Raw genomic sequence first — 20,361 nt, 5'->3', positions numbered from 1 at the left:
TAAACAAAGATATTTAAAATAGATATTCATATGTTTATTAAACATAGATGGATAGATGCGCGTACAAATATATCAAAAGTGAAAAACAAACACGTTCCATAAATAAATAAAAATAGATTAACTTTTATTTACGGCCGAATAAATTTTCCATTATTTAAATCTTCTTTGTTTTAAACATCATTATTATATGCAAAAATAGCATAGAACAGGAGAAATATCTAAATAGCATATTCTAAAGCAGAGAAGCCACAAGTGGATTAACAAAAATGAACAAAGTGCAATAAGTATGATCAGTAGATGTCATTATTACTGCAAAGAGAAAACTGATTTAGGAAAAATTACGCGCAAGGTATACATAATGAAATTTCCGTTTAACTAAATATAATTTTCAACTACTCTCTCGAAAGTGGATGTGTGCTTCTAACTGCTCACAGAGCAGAACTCGCACGGTGTTGATGCAATAAGCGACCGTAGGAGTAGTTTAAGGACGCGGAAAGGACGATATTCCTCATATAAAGAAATAATTGTCAAATTGTATAAAATTGTAATTCTACGAGAAATTAGCAAGAGAGTCGCACGTTGTTACAGCCTACATTTCGTAATTTCGATTAATTAGAGAAAGCCATCTCTTAAAATACAAACTTGTAATGCAAAATTGTAATTGTAATAGGAAATTCGGACACGATAATGCAAACAAACATTGTTGATGCATACGTGACATATTTGTATATTATGTATACATAAAATGAAACCACAACTGATAACGAGCTACGCCATTGATAATCAATCGATACAGATAATTGTGTTCACACAGATCAGGCAATTTCGCGCTTATACATGCACTGCCGCTACTGGCGCATCTCGTAAACACAGAGAATGCCGCCAATCGATATCGGATCCTTGTTGCGAGGCGAATCACGAAAACAAGGATAGACAGAACGCTGACACAGTCGACCCCATTTGTGTCTACTCTCTTTTCCAGCAACTTTCTTTTAACAACTTTCCCTCTTCTCGGGGTGTATAAAATGCGGCTTCTCGACCAAGTAAACGCCAGCAACTCCAGCTCGACTCCCGCCGATCGTCTCTGGTATAAGTGCTATTTTATGTTAATACAATGGAATAGGCGCCGCCGAAGGCATCAAAACATATCGAAAGAAACTTGTTCGGCATCAATAGCGAGAGTTGCGATGAACAAGTATTGTCTCGAAAAAACGTGTCAGTTTGACTATTGATCAAAGATGAAAATAAAATCCTGAGGAGTTTTAACACTTAAGAAACCAAGAATTGTTACAAATGATTTGACTGATTGATTCTGAGAACTTGTAAGGTTTCAAATTCAGATTTGTGAGTATTTTTACGCTGGTTGAAAATTTCTTTAAGAATTCGAAGTATATATCGCGTCTTGAAAAAGTCGAGACTTTGGAGAGTCCCACTGGATCGGTAGTATATCTAACATGACACACAAGGCTATCTAATTAAAGTCGAGCGTCCCTCTCTCTCTCTCTCTCTCGTACGTGATCACGTTTCTACGCAGCACGAAAAAAAGAAAAAAAAAGTGCAGGCCACGTAATTTTATTTGGATCCATACTGAACAGAGAATAAGAGAGACTGTGGCGCCGTACTTCGTTCTTTGTGCTGTAATTAGAAGCTTCGCTGTAAAGACAAGTAAGTATTTTACTGTCCCACGTACGAAAGTAATTGTCCAAACTGGGTTTTGTTCAGTTTGATTATTCGAAGGTGTTGCATGTGTATGTGTTTGTGTGTTTTTCGAAGCACGTCGCGTAAAACACACAGATGTGTCTCACAGCGCGCTGCGGTTAAACATCTATTTTGAGTTCCATCACGCCATGTAAATCACAAGAACATAAGCACATGCAAATATACTGTTATAATATGTAGAAATAGAATGTGTGTGTTATATTTGAACAAGGTATGGAATTATATTGGATGCAGGAATTAAATTATTATATCATTGCCATAAAGAGAAATTTCTGTCTCTTATTCTAATGAATAACTTCCGGTAGTTTGTAATTAAATCTAATACACAGAGTTTTACATTCTAAAAAATTGTAAGTGTATTTCAATTTTGTAGCATTTTAATTTTAGCAACGTTTTACATGTCGCATACAAAACGTCGATTTTATACTAATGTTCACTGCTATTTCTCGTTAAATTTCAAAAATGAAAATAATAGTTTCAATAAAAATTCCATCGACTATATGAAAATTGTAAAATAAAAACATGTCGTCGGTATGTTTATTGTCAGATTTTCCCACGGGAAAAATCCCGGGAAAATCCAGACAATGGTCGAGTCTCTCTACAATTTTGTTTTTTATATTTCGAAAGAGTTGCAGAAAATCTACAATAGAATTTGATATTAAAGCGCGTTCATTCGTAAATGACCACTTTATAGCAAGAATAGAAAATAAGAAGAGTGCAATAAATGCAATAAGTGCTTTTTATTTATTATTTTGCATCACCACACACGCCTCTCCATTTTTTAAATCTTTATTCGAGAGTTCGTTTGCTCGTACAGCGTGTCCAGATGCGCGTGGGCGTTAGCGAACAAAAATTGAATTTTAGTGACATAGTTCACTCACGTTGAGAGCCGGAGATTCTCTCTCCTGTTACTGCGGAATTAACAAAGTTTCGCGCGCGAAACAGTTCGCTAAGTGAAAAATAACGAGCCATTATCTTCTTATTCAGGAAATTTATCAGGGAAAATTGTGATTATTACGAGTATCATTCCGGTGACATCATATTAAAAGAATAGGGCACATTATTTATATTATTTACAGTTTCATTTGAACTTCAAACGTGAATGTCGATTTCATATGCGAACTCTTGCATAAACAAATGTCAACGTGTGAGCAGGACCAGCGATTTTCCGCCACGAGCAGACTGTCCAGCGAGTGAATAGGCAAGAGATAGCGGCACTTTATTACATTACTTTGATTACATTTTCGCGCTCTGAAATTCCATGTGAGTGGCAATAGCACAACAGCTTCCACGCAAGAGAACATATAATATTACACTTCAATAAATAGTAAATGTATGCGAAGAAACTCAAGAGTACTAACAATTTGTATTAAGTGATTGTTTATGTATAATTACGAAAGTTATCCGTTTTTTAGATATATTTATGTATGCTTTTCGAGCAGTTTAAGATATAATCGTAGGTATTCTATTTCTCGTAACGCTGTTATTTGATTTTTCAACATTTGCTAGAAAAACTCAAGTAAACAGAATATTATGCGGAAGATTATCTTTATCGTAGAAGGTAATGTCTAGTGGTAAGCTACAAACACCGCTCTTTTATTATGCATGCAGAGTCGCTTTTGTCAATGCAGCAGAGCGTGATGTTTACTTTGTGAAATTATAAATAGAAATTTAGTCGTACGTGTCATATAATATAGTATTTGCATGCGTGCAAATCTCCTACGCGGAAGAAACAAACTTTAGTTACTCATATAATTTTGAATTTAATTATAATCTCGAGTTTGATGCAATTCCTCTTGAATCTTTTAGTATAATTATTCTATACGATCTTTTTTATTGTTGTTCATATTGTTTTTTCTACCAGAAAAATAATCACAATTGATTTTATCGATCTTGATTGATGCCACTTTTATCTCGACGCTGATTGGACGTTTCTCGAATGTGTTTCTCGATTTATGTCGTACGAATATATATATATATATATACTAGCTGTCATCGCGGTGACAGGTTGTGTTCAGAACACGTTAAAATAAAAATAATAATAGCGTGAGCGTAACGCGCGCCTCTGTTGTGCTATAGTATTATATAAAATTGAGAGAAATAATAAATCAATATCATTGCAATTCTATTATCCTGAGGTATTTTAAAATTATTTGTGATTATTTTATACATATGTGAAAAAAAAAACAAAATAAAGAGTGTTTCTTTTATAAACGACACTATGTTAAATTTAATATCGATGAAATCAGAGATCCATAAATGCCGCTTTTATTATGCATAGAGTCACTTACGAAAATATGGCGAAACATGTCCGCCGTATTGTAATAGGATACGCAGACAATCCGAGGTAACGGTATCGGCATCAAATATTCATAAGGGCGCTTCAAGCACGGCTCGTATCGAATCGCTGAAGACCCATAACGCATACATTCGGCTTACGAGATTTCGCGCCAAATCACTTTATTGAATGGTCTTTGTCGCACGCGACTAAAATAGATGTCTCTCTTTGCGAATTTTGTCGCGGCAATTGTCTTGTGTGCACACGATAACAATTTACTTTGTTACATTGGCTGCAGCTGGCGCGCGGTATTTTTCCTCTTTTTTTTTCTCACTTTTTTTTTACGGATGTCATTCTGCACCACAAAGAGCATTCTTCTTTTCAACGAATGCCGCACGGGAGAAGGACGAATAATACGCATCGAGTATCAGCGCAGCAGAATATTGCTACCGTGTCCTTTCATCTCCCAACCAAATATCATGCGTGTTCTAGGAATGACCTACTTGTCTTCAATCCGTTTTCCATTTGTCCTTTCGTTCGTTTATTCTCTCGAGAAAGGAAGATAGGTTTTTTCAAACAAGCTTTCTCACGTTGATATTGTTATTATTATTTCTATATTCATATTTACGCATATTATTGTGCGTAAAGTTGTAACAGAAAATCGTTAGAGTTGTTACAGTCGTTACGCTGTCGCGTAATTAACATTTGAACGCGAAATTATTATTTGTAGCATCATTAATTAAGGGACTTCCTTTACGAGAAACAATTTATTTTTGCTATAACGATTTCTATCACGCAATAAGTTGACGAGAATTTTACATTATTACTCGTTTTCCCAATCCGAGCATGTTTGCTATACGTCGTACGTTTGACAATATCGCGAGTTGACTCGTTGCTCTACGGTTGCGCAAGTTTGATAAAAAAAAAAAAAAAAAAAAAAGGATAAAGTAGAAATTTAAACGTATCTGCTCTCGACAACACCGTGTCCCATCCTGTTGCACTCTCGAGACTTGCATACTGCTGCAATTTCCTTTGACCGTTTGCCCCAACGTGTGTAAACTTCTTCACTTCCAACGTGAATTTCTCTGCAAATTTGAAATTTGCACGAATCTCTCTCACGTGAATATAAAGCGAAGAAAGTTCGGTTAATATTTAAGTACAAAATAATTTGGAATTAAATTCTAAAGGTCGAAATAAATAAAATCTGACATTCAACATAAAATTCAAGCACAATAGGATGTTATTAATTTGCACTCTTATTTGTTCACGAACTCTTTTTCTAATTATTTATTAGAGAAAACAGTTCGAAAGTTACTTACAATGTTTATTTTATATCTCAACATATTTTTTCGAAATATCTTATATAGATGCAGATATGAAAAATTCTAAATATAAATATCGTTTTGAAAGAAAGAGAAATACTAATTTATTCTCTCAACATATATGTTGCGCAGATTCATCTTCCACGTGGTTATTCGCAATTATTTTCTCGATTCGTCTGTCAGCAAATCAACGCTGTGTATTAGTTTTTTAAAGGCACACTGGAATCTACTTATTGGAAGAAAAAAATTAATGCTATTATTGAAATAACAATGTATGACGCGGGAAAAAGAGAAGAGAAAGTTTCCTCACATGATGATCGGTTATATCTTTTGATATAGACAAAAATCGATCAGCACGAATTGACCGGAATGGAGCACCGCGAGTCCGTTGAAAAGCTCCATTAGCGGATCGACCTGATTTCTCTCTCTTTTGGTGAGCGACGTAACTTCGTTCTAGAGATATATGATTGTACATATGTGGCGATCAGTCCAAATGACGTGCTCAATCGACGAATCAACATCGTATAGAATAAGATTGATTCTCAGTTGTCGAGACAGTATCAAGAACGAAGTCCAAAACTTCGCATCGATATACGCGATGAAGTTCATTGCGATGGCATCGTTATCATGGCGTACAATTGAAACTTCTGTTTGATGAATAATCAAAAAATAGTACACGTACTATCGTGATGTGCTTTGTTGAAAAATGAAAACTAGACAAAAAGCCATATGGTTCATTTGCGTGAGTCAAAATTGCTTCCTCGAGGGAGATTCAACAGAGTATATATTAACACACACGTGTGATAGATGAGAGATAATATAATATAATCGCGTTATAAAATATTATTACATATAATGCAAGAAAAAACTGTGTAAAACTTTGTAGAAAAAAAAGTAAATAAAATACCGAGCGAAAAAATGTTAAAAATGTTTTTATATTGCAAAAATTTTTTAAACAGTTATTCTAACTTCACGGATAGGTAGATAACGTATATTTTTTTTTGTTTTTTTTTAAAAGAGAGGAAACATTTCCCAAAGTGCAACTAGAATAAAAAGTTTTTTCTCCGATTGCTTGTGCTAAAAAAAAGTATCAAGTTCTCTTCCACTCTTCTGATCGGGAGAGATAATGTATTGGGTTGCACGGTTGTTCTTTCAATTTCACTCACTGCTGACTTATTTTTACAAGAGGTACTAACTTACCACACCTATTTCGGGATTTCAGGTCAAATGTTCGATATCAATAGACAGATTCGGTCTAGTTTTACTGAAGATAAATCAAAATCGATTGACATTAGTCTTAAGGATTTCATTACGTAACTTTATTCAAATTGCAACATATTAATTACATACACTAATTACAAACATTTTTTTGTAATTAGTTCTATACTAAACACAAGTAGTTTTGCTCTGCTTTCATATTATAGATAAAAACCTTTTACATATTATAGGTACAATTAAACACTGTCAAGTTAATTTGCAAAAAGAAAGATTGATCTTATAATGCAACATTGATACTGTAATACGTATCATTACGATACATCTACAAGAAAGCAAATAGAAAGAAAATTAAATTTAGAGAACTATAAAGATCCTTGTGTTCCAAATTACTAATCGATGACGCAAACCAATCTGAACTTCCGTAGAGAGCGCGCGATGTAGTCGCATCAATCTGCGAAATGGCGCGCGATAAAAGAACGTCGTCGTTTGTTCGAATAAATCGAACTTGCCGAGGTAGGGCCAGTGTAGTCGTTGTGTGAATGTCGTTCGTAAGACTGTAAGACGACGGTAAAATCGATCGATTGATCGCAATGTCATTCTGTGAGAGAGGAGCAAGGATTAAAATTTGGACGAGATAACAAAGCTCGCATGAGATTGCTTGGTGGAGGTGGTTTTTCTTTTCATTATTCTTCTCCGATGCAGAAAATAGTATATAAATCTCTTTCAAGAAAATGTGAAAGTTGCATGTAGGCGAAAGATGAGAAAAACTCGAGATCGTCTCCGAGGAACTGTAGCGACTGATTGCAACTTAAATCAATAACAAGCAGTTAGCTTCGCTTTTCAGATCTTAATCGACTTGCTAAGCGGAAACACTGAGTGTTTTAAATAACACTCCAAGTATTTAAATACTGCTTCTTATTAGTTTGCTAGATTTCGATAAAGATCAAACCTCGGATAATTACAAGTTTTTCAATGAGTAATGCGCGAGTAGACAATACATTTCGAATATGTGTTTCTGAATAATATAAAATTTTTCAAAACCATAAAATCAACCGATATTTTCAAATATCACAGAATCGACGAAAATTTCTCAATATTTTATTATTTGTCATCAATTTCGTTAACAAACAAATAAAGCAAATATTGACGCATCTCTCTCTCTCTCTCTTTTCCTTTTTTGTGTAAACAGATTTCGTATAGTATATCTCACAATAATTTGATGTATGAAAAGCTTTGTCATTGATTTGAAATTAATGCGATTAAATAACAGAAATGTCACGAACGGCAAATTGCTTACAGATTATGGAGACTTAGAAATTCTATCGTTAAAGATAACATATATTGAAAGTAAATATACATATACTATATATGAAGATAAATTATAATGTGTAAAAAAAAAAAAAGATTTACGTGTGAGGCAATTCGATAAGTATTCGAAACAACGCATAGATAACGACAGTAGTATCACATTGCATTTGTCGTTGACAAATTTCATTTTTCAGAAAAACAAATGTCAAGCGCTGGCTCATTATCGTACATAGTATTTGTGTAACAGGTCGTCGAAGTATAGCCATTCACAGTATCGATGACTTCATTATTGCTCGAAAATTTCTTCCCACCGAGCCATTGTTTTCAGATTTGGAGATAAATGAAAATCACACAAGGCCATATCCAGCAAATAAGGCGGATAAGGCAGTAATTCGCAATCCGTATATAGATATTGGAAAATGTATATAACATGCATTCTCGTAAACTAGTAAAAGAAAAAGCTAAAAAACAATATATGTATACACATATAAGTATCACAAACAATGTATTTGAAAATAAAAGTAAAGTCAAGTAAAAGTCAATATAATTTAAATAAAATGATATGTTTAAATTAAAACTATTCCGCAGCTATTCCAATTTTTCTTTTTTTTTTTATTATCGTTGTTTTACTGTGATTATTTTTCCAATAAAAATTTTCGAAAAATTATGTTCTGACAAAGCACGACTAGAGAATCGAAACACTTTCGAGTGCCAGGAAAGAAAACCGCAAGAGACACATAAATCAGCACGCCTGGATTTGCCAGCATAACAATGGGGGCTGCGAAATAAAAAGAGAAGAAAGAAAGAAAAGAACGAAATAAAATAGGAGGAGGAAATCATTTGTCTAGCTCACTTATACTTTCTACAGGTCTTTGAAACTTGGCTTCTGAACTTGTTGGATATATCTTGATTTTCTATTTCGGCGACTCGAACAATACTTCGTGAAACTTTTGCGGTCTGTACGCATGACTATGCGAAATAGTTCGAATGTTTCCCTTGATCTTCTTTACCAACTATTTGCACTCAAAACATTATCTTATAGACACAGAAACAAGTATAATCTATGAAAATAGCATTAATATAAAAATTAATATAAAAATAAAACTTATATTGGCTACTATTTCGCGAAATTTAAAATTATATACTAAAGTTATAATTAAAATGGATTTATCCATTTATACACCTTATTTGTGCAGAGCGTTATATATTTAATTGAAAGTTCAAACAAATAATTTTGAAAACTTGGAAATACAACATATGTCGCATGTGAAAAAACGATTATAAAATTATAGATACATATATTTCCATATATCGCACTCACTTTTTTAGTGCTCTTTATTGCACTTTTCGTTCTTACATATTAATTTTTTTATTTTACATAACAACCTTATAAAAAGATTTCTTAATATTTTATCTTAACATTTTAGACTTGTTATTTTTATATAAATCACTGAACAATTAAGATACAGTAATCAAAATCGACAAAGGTTGTTGAGCGTCTGGAACTTCTTAGACTCTGGGGGGTTGAAACTAAACTTTGTGTAAAAACGTTTCGATATTTTTCGCTAGATGGCGGCAGCTTGCAAGCTCTCGCCAAAAGCTTCACTTACCTACTCTCCATTCTTGTGACAAACGCGTGAGACAATTAATAAGATTTTAAATAATCGATGAAGCGCCAACTTGATCAGAGGCGTTGCAGGCATTATCGAGTCACCGGTAAAATTGAGTAGATCACTTTGCCTGGTAGAGAACAGAGCGCTCTCTCTTAAGGCACCGGTGCGACCTCCTTCTGTGACGCCGACTGGAATTACCGATGGATTTTCGCACAGTGCTGCTGACACGCACCTAGCTTTATAACCGTCGATATACGAGTAATCCAAAACCTACACCAACAATCGCGAAGTTCGTACATAAACTTTTCTCATCGTATAAGTTATATCTTTTCTAGTTCGTTGGTACGGGCTTTTCAAGGGTTTTATATTCCGTTACAGCCATGGCAAAAGTATTGCACACGCTCGATATAGAAGATTCATTCAATTACTTCTCGTTGATTTCATTTTCTCCTATTATTTGCCTGACGTAACACAGTTCTATACTACTTAGAAAACATGGTATAAGAAATTGCACCGCATATTGTTAATATAAAACACAAAAATTTAGCTTCCGTATGTATTAACGTCAACTAATATATATTTTTTATAAATGTGCGCTTCTCAGTAAATATATAATGATATTATTTAATTGTATATTTGAATTTTTTTATAACTCAGTCTGAGATTAATCTGTACGCTAAATCTGTATGTCGATTTCTGACGTATCAGTTGCGGATCATCGTTTTTTACCGTTTCTATTTTTAACAGAACGCGATCGCGCAGAAAAGTTATCGTACATGGAAATTGTCACCGTGATATTGAAAGCGCGGATATTGATCGTGACTTCTGGCGGTGGCCCGCGATTTACACATGTCAGCCGTTGCGGCGTCTGCGTTTAACCACGATGTTCAATTTGCCCTGCGGTCGAGCTGCTTCCGGTTTTCGACAAGCCGTTTGCTACTTCCCAATGGTGTTATCGTAGGAAGTGTGCGGAAGTGTCAGATAAGATCACGCAAAACTGCCAAAGCTATAAAAGGATTTTTGTAGTATTTTCAAAGAAAGAGAGAACACAAAAAAAAAACAATTACTTTAATTATTTTTATATTGGTATATTATTGGTAGTATTTCTTCATGTCATATTTAAAATCTTTGAACAAGCAAATTTGTTAATTTGTGAAACAATCTAAAGAGAGCTCTCTGAAGCTAAGGAATGGAATTTTTAATATGAGAATAAAGAGTTACTATTTTTGCAACAAGCCGCATTTCAAAAATACGTTTCCACTTCTGGTTTACCCTTTGTCAGTAAAGCATGACTATTTCTCGGCCAATGTATTCATTGGAAAGCGCGTGTGACGATAAGTGTGATGATGTCTGAGCGGCGCCTGGCTTTTGTCCAGCTTTTTGACGTGATTTACATGATAGAACTGCGCCTGACGACTCTATGTCTTTCGACAAAGTGCAGCAGCACGAAAACATCCGATTTCACCTCGATTTCGATTTTTCATAAATTCGATAGACTCCGAAGAGTTGTCGCTAACATCAATAGGAAGTTTTTACAGCAAACCAATCATCGACACACACCTACCTGTCACTTGCCGCGCGTGGCTATGCACTTCGCGAAGAAAATTCATGAAGGATTTAAATTCTCCAAAAATGCTGAAGTTACGACAAAAAGTCCGACAAAAACAACCGTTTTCAGATGACAATATAAGCTGTATAACGTTAAACTTGCGAATAAAAATTTTGAATTATAATACATTCCAATTGTAAAACTTGTATAGAAATCACTAATTAGCTCAATAATATTCTGAAGTTTAATTAATTTAAAGATCCTCCCAATCAAATAACGTATATTTCTTGACATCTTTATTTAATCAATAATAGTGTCAATACATAATTCTATTTAATTCCGACTGTGTGTGTGTGTGTATGTGTGTGTGTGTGTGAAACTGTGCTGCATTTCTGATCGACAAATGCCAACAAATAAACATGTTTCAAATGCACTTCCATCAGAACTTGCGTACAATGATTGGAAAGCTGGTATTACACTTCCATCTACTTGCACTACCTGAAATTGACGCGAAACTTTCAATGGTAAAATATTCAAACCAATCATACAATGCTTTAACTCTCCAACAAAAACACGAAGACTATAGTGTAATAAAAACAAGATGGATTCCCACTATTTTTAAAATTCAAAAAATGTTATTACGTACACATATTATGTGTGTGTATGTGTGTAAAATAGTAAAATAGTATTTTTCAAAAAATAATAATTGCGAAATAATTATATAAATGTAAGAGAGTCTTCTTTAAAGATAGCTTTGTGCAAACAAGTATGTCAAAAATAAGTCACATAAATCTCAGAACGGTAAACGTCGAACGTCTTTACATTTCTGTTTTGTATTTGCTCGATAGCGAAGAATCGTTTTATCGCACATAAATAAAGTGCTGATTTGCACTTTATGCGGCGCGATATTAGATAAAAGGAGAGACCAACGTTCAGATTTTGTCTGTGATAAAAGCTTTCATAAAAGCTTCGAACGTTCGATAAAATGGACTCGAACCGATCTATGAGATTCTCTATTCTCAGTTTTACTGCGATATTTACGCAGTTCCGAAATATATCGCCGAGTATTTACGACTTCTTATAATCTCTTGTAATAGCAACAATAAAAACACTATTGCCTCGGTGATGCTTTTTACCAATTAAATGCTTTAATCCTCCTTTTGGAGAATTAATACTAGTTTTATACGCTTTGTCATACAGTTTTCATAAAGTCACATATTAAAGTCGTATATTAAAGCATGCTACGCACGTGTTGAATTCAAAATTAAAAGCACAGAGAATTTCAGAATTTTTACAAACATTATTAATTCAAGAAAGAGAATAAGTGCAAACCTTATAGTACGTTTAATGCGACAAGATTCCAATTGCAACTTTCAAAACATCCAACAACTTAACTTTATACTAAAAATCGAAACAACACAGTTGGAAAAACATCACATAAATGTTTCATTTTTTTCCCTTTTAGTATTGATGTATAATTTAAAATAATTTTTAGCTCGTGTAGCATATAAAAAGATGTGATAGGAAGTGCGTAAAAAACAAATCGTAATCGGGACGAAACATTAATCAAGTGCAATTAACACTCACCGGTCGGACTTGGTGTCAGCTCCTTCATTGCTAACTTGACGTGCAGATCATATCGCTCAAAAAGTCCCAGCTTCGGGCCTCTCGTGCTTCTTTGCAGCGTGTTTATAGCGGTGGTGACCGCTCTGGTGTATTCCCTCGTACCGAAAGATTTGTGCGGCACCATCATGCCCACCTGTTACATGAGTGATAAGGAAAATGTAAAATTTCGGCAAGAACGCTTATTACGCGTGTTTCACGATTGTGTGCGTAGAGTAGCGTTTCCATCTTAGTTTCAACTTATGTTGTCGAGAAGATCGTTATCCATCAAGTGACATAACTATTATCCATTTTTTTGTATTATGTCAAACAGTGTAAGAAGGATCGTCAACAGGTTGCACAAAACGATATTTCGCAAAGTTTCGGCTGAGTTGTCGCCGAGTTGGGACGTCTGTTCCCATTACAAATGGTCCGAGTTAGAAAACGAATATCGTCGTCCGCGATATATGTTGACTGTGACATGCAAGTTCGAGAAGGCGCATTCGTCATACGTCGTATTATTTTATCGTTACCGTTATTGCTGTGTCATGTTGAGCGATCATTTTTAGTTTGTAACTGCTGCATCAATTTGTACACCTTCTTACACTTTTCTCTAGGAGCAATAAAAAATGTTATATGTTTATTAAATATAATTATACTTAATAATATAGTTATTTAATATTCTTGCAATTTTTGATTTTGCATTATTATATTAACAAAGGAATAAATTTCGGTACACGTATACTGTACGTATACATACATACATATATATATATATATATATATATACATGTTTTAGATAAGATACTTAAAACTGAAATACAAAAAAACTGACTTCACAGAGTATCCTGCTATCTTGCATTTAAATCTCAGTTTTATAAGCAAACTTTTGAAATGAGCGTTCAAATCTTTGGTCAACGCTTTGTTTACCACATTTTGGCAACATCAAAGTATAGCACACAATAACGTCTCCTACTATAATAGAGACAATTATAATTTTCGATTGCTTAGCGTATCAACTTAGCGATCAACAACGTAAAATGTGTTCAAAGCGATCAGAAAACTGCAGCAAAGGCATCTTGTTCACTTTATTACTGCAAGAATGGACCAGCGCGCACCTGTTGCATAAATCGATTGGTGCAAATGAATACGGCATAGGCTGAGAATGGGCAGCGGCTTACGTATTTGGCTTATATCAATACGATGTTGTTAACACCTTTCATCAAAAGCATCAATATCAAGTAATTGTTTGACAAAAAAGTTTTGCCAATATTTTGCAACGTAGTTTGAGCAATTGATTGCTATGCATTATAATAAATTGATTACAATCAATGAATAGAGATGAGATGTAATAAATTAATTTATTGTGTGCCGTACAAGCAGAAAAATCATAAAATTGTTGAAAACTGGGAACCTCTAGAGAATTTCGCTTTATGAAAGTGTGAACGCAAAAAATAACGAGATAATCATTTCTAATTATAATGCGAGATATTAACTCGACGAATTCATTAACATTAATTAAAAATGATTATTTCCATAACGACTATTCCCGTTAAATCAAAGAAGTTTTTGTGAATTCCAATTAAAAAAAGCTTAATGAATTTAATTCACACAAAAATACAATTTAATATAAGTTAAGTAACTAAAGCATAAAAAAATTAAGAGCGCCCCTAAGAATAATTTAATTAAAATCTACCAACGCGTGCACAAAGGGAGACAAAAAAGTTTACAAAGAGAACGCATCATAAGCCGGTCATCATAAAATTACGAGACGCAAAGAAAAGTTTGTGCAAAGATAATAACAAACAGCTATACTCTTATAATATGTGAAGAAAGCTATATAAAAATTGACACAAATATAGATTTCTAAACAACTTGATATATAACTAATTTATTTATATACTTACTATTGCATTACTTAAAAAATATTGTTTTATAATACAAGTATAGTTTTTTTTATACAATGTGATAAATTAAGATTTAATACTTGTGTGTGTTCAGTACTTGTTTTTCTGAAGAATGAAACTCCTCAATAACAGCAATGTGATACTACTTTCGCTATGCGTTGTTTCCATATACTTAACAATCGTCTGATACATAAACGTTCTTTTTTGTCCGACTGTACTTTCTATCTTAATAAATAATTCTCTAACAATTGTATCCCGTATAGTTTTTTTCTTATTAAGAAAAAGTTTTACCTTGAGATTAGTGACGAATGACTGATTGTTTGTTATAGAAGACTTGGACGGCAATCCGTATGACGGCGCGATTGTGGTGGTTGTGGTAGTCGGAAACGGCCGCTGCCTCGTCGCATTCGAAATTCTACCCGAGCCGAGTTGAACTCCTGAATAGCCTCTACCTGTGCTTTTAGGAGGTGGAGTCCTGCCAGTGATTTTGATACCACCCTCTCTGATAGCGTTCGGACTACTTATTATTAAAAGAGGTGACATCATCAACGAGAGGATATACGCGGTTCTCATGGCGGGCAGTTTGTTGCTTGAGACGACAAGGACGACGACGAAGATGACGACAACGACGATCACCGGTTTTGTCGCGACGCGGCAATCGATCCGATCTTGCCCCACTTCCACGTGCTACTTCGATTCAGACACTGCACTGCCATTCAACACACACGCGAACTTTTCAACGTAACGCGACGACGTAACGCAACCGCGCGCACGCACGTTTTCTGCCGTCGTAGCGTTGCCCCATCGCAAATTGATGCAACTGAAACAAATAATAATATGTAAATGTTAGTAAAATTGTTCAGTAAATACAATTTAATTAGTTTTTTCTCTAGTATTAAATTTTGTAGTATATATTACATATATATAATATATAATACATACACTTTTCCCGAGAAAAAATAGAAACATATGATCATATAAGATTGTATATAAGTGATCAGATCGCGCGCCAAATTGTGGATCTAATTTTATATAATTATACACGATTTTCTATATTTATAGGAAAAAGTGGGGGAATTGTGCGCACACTTAAGCACGAATTGTTGTAACTTTGCTATTATTAGACTTGAAACATTGTGATTCATTTTTAACACAACCTATACTGTCTATTATCATATACGTAAATTTGATTAAAGCTTAAACACACTTTAATACCATTGAAAATAATTGAACAGTTTATTTTCACAATTCCCCAATCCACATAGAGTTATTGTGCGCAGTTATTGAGAGTTGAAAATAAATGAAAAATTTAAAAAGAAAAGCCGTATATTAAGAACTAAACATTTTTAATGATACAAAATTATAACAACAGAATTATAATAATAAAATTGATAAGAAACGATAAGAAAATATGATGAAATTTATATGTTGGCCTGTAAGAGGGATGTTATTAAAAGGGACAACTATTTCAAACAATACATATACGACATTGTAGAAAATCTATTTTCAGTCTACATTTAATTGGTTGCTAAAGTGATTACACAAATAATCCTCCGAAGTCTTTTCCAGTGCAATCTTTTGTGACTGCGTACTATTGTCCGACTCGAGATTAATTAATAAACTTCACTAAAATACAGGATATTTATTGACTAAAATAATTATAAAATACAGTTTTATTTTCAAGAAAGAATACTGTTTAAGATTATATGTATGTGAAACTAAACAAATAAAAATTAGAGGCTTACTGTCTTTTCTTTAGATCACACAGGAAATAACAAAAAAAAGCACCATTAACAAACATTTATTTCGCTACTGGCACACAAAAAATTTGGCGCGGTCGGGGTAATGTGGCATAGTTACGAGAACCAACTGCTAAAGTGCAGTACTAAAAAAAGTTCAAAATTATGGCTGGTTATTTAAATAATCCAGAGCGTATACGACTGCTCGCCGCGCACAATTTCCTCACACACACACACACTTTCCTCTATATGATCATATAAAATCAGATCGCGTCAAATTTCGGATTTGATTTTACACGATTACATGAAATTACATCCGACTTGCATAAAATCTTATATGATCATATAAAACCATATACCCCCGATCTATATATAATCTCACATGATCACACGTTTTCCATTTTTTCTCAGGTTATATTATATAATAGGTATAAATATTGTAGGAATCTTTCGTAGGATTTGATGATTAGTCTATTATTTAAATAAATAGAATTACTGGTTAGAATATTAGAAATTTAACACGTTAAACGCGGTTTCAGTATCTGGAGATTGACAGTGAATTTTCCGTTTAGACGGCGTCAGTCAGGCCGCCTGGAAAGCACAGCAAATTCGGTTCCGCGCTTAAACGTGTTAATAATAGTAAATGTAGTCACGTTATACAATTATAAATGTGGTCACATTGTAATAATCGTTTCGGAGCGCGTAATCTTTCGGGCGTCTACTTTCATCGGCGGATTCGAACCTTCCCTGTACGCTTATCAGCTTTACGCTTTTCATCGACTCTGTTTTTCTCTTTCGAATTAGTCGGTTGAGGAGGTCGACAAAACATCTCAGAGGTGAGAATTGAAAACACTTGTCACCTCGAGTCTCGCAAACATACAAATTATGAGAGATAATAACAGTTAAATTCAAATATATAGTCACAGAAATTTAAAATACATAAAAATATAATTTTTGGCTTCTACAATATTTTCATGATTATCTTAGAAATATGATAAATAACTGTTATACATTTTACCAGACTACACGGAAATAAAACTGAGAAAGCAAGAGAGAGAGAGAGAGAGAGATAATCTCTAATAATTTTTGTCCATGTAAACGCTTTCATTGAACGCCTAATTGCAGATTTACTCTACCATTTTTGTAATATTATCTCAATCAAAAGTTACAATTCAAATATTAAATTCAGAGATGCAGTCATAGATACATTGTTGATTCCGCAAATTCTTGACACGTAATAATCTAATCGTTTTACGAGAAATTGCGTTCGAAGCAATAGACGATCGTACATGCATGGATAGACGATTTCCCGAGGGATTAGTCTAACAGATCGATCGACCATCGCTGACTTGTCATCGTACATGAATGTGAAATGTTCTACCCGACAGATTGAATCTATCACAAATCGAATCTGCACGTTGATGGCGTAAATCTGTAAAATTTAATCGGATAAATTTCAATCTGATTGACGCTTGCAACATTGACGCATTTCATCTTCGTGAACTACAAATAATACAACTTCTTCCGTACCACGGTGGAAAAAAAAAACTGTTTTAATCATTTCTATTTATTTTGCATTATTTATTAACTACAGAGACGATGTGCACAACTTCAATGAGAACTTTTCTGCAAGATAAGTGCGCAACAAAGCAAAATAATAAAACTAAGGTAAACAAGTTATTAACTAAAGTTTGTTATAAAAGACGAACGAAGAAAAAACAAAGATAAAATTATAACGGAATAAATATGATACTTGATTGCTTCTTGATTAAGCAAGGAAATATTTATTGCAGAAAAAAAGTAAGTATGAAAGAGTTTAGAAGAAAAGAAAATTAAATTACTTTGCATAAAAAATGCAGTATTGGAAAAAATATTAATCATAAATCAAGAACATTTCAGACTCTTCTCGCGTATCTGACGATTCTATTCACGGCAAATGATACGTATTTTCCTATGGAAATTTCATGACATGAATTGATTTCCAGAAATAAAAGTAGCAAGAGAGAAAGCAATTCCACATTCAAATATTCGTATTCATAGCGCAGATGCTTTACAGAGAAAAAAAACATTTAACTTTCACGATTCTTTGATTTTATTTTTAGAGAGTTACCGATGCTGATTTCTCGGACTTCACACGAATATATCTTAGCTTCGTAAAGAACGAACATCAGAGTTCCGTAACAAACGAAACTTTTAGTCTTACGTAAGTTCAAACGACACAGCTGGTAATTTCAATTACGAGAAAACGGCTAAAGAAAGAAGAACTTTTGAACTTTTTGATTTAACATGTAGATAGATAATAAAAATATTAGCTTGGCGCCAATAAATTCTTTAAATTTGTCTCCGTATAATATTACGTAAAAATACAATATTTTACATAACAGTTTTTTTTTACATATACTTTGAATATTCATACATCTGGATAAAAGAGAAAGTGAATTTTTCAGACAAATTTTTAATCATATATGTAATTAAAAGTAATAATTAGAATATTTAAAGAGATCTTTCTATAATAATAATTAGACTTCTTAAAGAGATCTTCTATTTTAAAAGTTTCTTCCGTCTAATGATGTAAAAGTTTCTTGCGAGTTCTCGTAACACGGAATAAAGATATTGGTTAGTCCTTTCACGTGACAATCGATCTTCGAAGTTTGATCGGACTTCAATCACCGAAGTTCCTACAGCAAACCTGAGAAAGATCGTTTCACCGGTGTTTGTATCTAGAACAACACAAGAATGATTCTTGTTGTCTCTAATGTCAAAGTTGTTGTTCTATAGAAATAGACATTATATGTAAAATTTGTTTTTTCACGCTTGTTGTCTTACTTCAGTAAATGACTTTTTTTTTATCAACCAATTCAAACCGATTCAAATTTATTTCACGTAAAATAACTGATAGATATACCGTCGATAACAAAAACGATATATCGCTGCCGATATACTTCCTGCTGTATTTCTCGATTGTGTCAGACCTACATTGGTGATGACGTTTATTTCAACTTTGACGCGCCGGCACCTATTTCATTAGTGCAATATTTCTACTGCACGGAAGAGCTGTCAATTTTTGACTACGATTTATATTTTCAACGTTTTGATATAAAGCAACGTACATATTCGAATGTTTGAACGAGTATCTTACGCAAAGGCTGTCAGTAATCATTCACATGATGATAGAGATTTGCATGAAATTGTAATAATATAAACGCATGTTACCATCGCGAATTTGATTTGTAATTTACGAGTAATGCGTTTGACTTTACATGCAAATAATTTTAATTTCCAGTTTGCATTATGTATTCAAATGCACAACATAGACGATCGCGTCAAATTAAATCACAAAGAGTTTCATTAAAGAGAGCATTCGTTTCTACGTGATAGACATTTTGATTCCGATATTATAAACGCAAGCGCGAGCAATATTCAAATACCTTACATACCAATATGTAATTCTTGCTTTACCCTTTTAGTCACTAAGACTAATAAAATTAATTTAAATTAATTAATTAATCTATAAATACCACACAATCATGTATATATATACATATATAAGTATATTATATATAAAGTAATATATAAAAAAGTAAGTTAATAATATATAAAAAAAGAATACAAAGAGATTAATCATTCCTATAGGATTATATATCAAAGAATTAAAAAGCTACAAAAAGATATAATTTTTATCATTTAGATAATTGGTTAACAACTTGAGAGTAAAACAGCGGCAGACAACGTAACGACAAGTTAGATATCTCACGACATAAATTCTTCTTAAACTTTTTACGAGATTCCTTTTGTCAAGTCTCTCCGAGTTTATGGTCGAAGGTCGCCTTGTTCTCTCCATCGGTTTACTTTTTGATTTTCAGGAAACAATTTCAGGAGAAATTAAATATTTGCTCTTGAAGCGTGACGCGAGAACATCTAATAATTACGTGTAAGATTCAATTTCTTTGTACGAAAACATTTGAAAACATACAGACTATTTCTATTGTGTGTATATGTATATACACATATATGTATATTTTATATATATAAATATAAAATGTCATGTTTAACTTTCGAAGATGTTTTTCGGGTTTTAACCGCGTTAGTATCATTTTTATACCAAC

The 20,361-nt window shown here is 33.3% G+C and overlaps 1 protein-coding gene across 1 annotated transcript in view; it reads right to left on the bottom strand.

Moving 5' to 3' along the window:
* Window positions 1-15,310, bottom strand: part of LOC109852940 (glutamate receptor ionotropic, NMDA 2B) — a 72,341-nt gene extending 57,031 nt beyond the window's left edge. The window contains exons 1-2 of the mRNA XM_020424581.1: window positions 14,808-15,310; window positions 12,595-12,766 (exon numbers count right to left, since the gene is read on the bottom strand). Of these exons, the coding sequence (XP_020280170.1) occupies window positions 12,595-12,766; window positions 14,808-15,089 (454 nt within the window). The 5' untranslated portion in view covers window positions 15,090-15,310. The remainder of the gene's footprint in view (window positions 1-12,594; window positions 12,767-14,807) is intronic.
* Between the last annotated feature and the right edge of the window lie 5,051 nt (window positions 15,311-20,361).

This window comes from Pseudomyrmex gracilis, unplaced genomic scaffold (assembly GCF_002006095.1).
Source record: "Pseudomyrmex gracilis isolate BER0280 unplaced genomic scaffold, ASM200609v1 scaffold_40, whole genome shotgun sequence".
Taxonomy (NCBI): domain Eukaryota; kingdom Metazoa; phylum Arthropoda; class Insecta; order Hymenoptera; family Formicidae; genus Pseudomyrmex; species Pseudomyrmex gracilis.
This window is presented reverse-complemented; position numbering and strand designations above follow the sequence as displayed.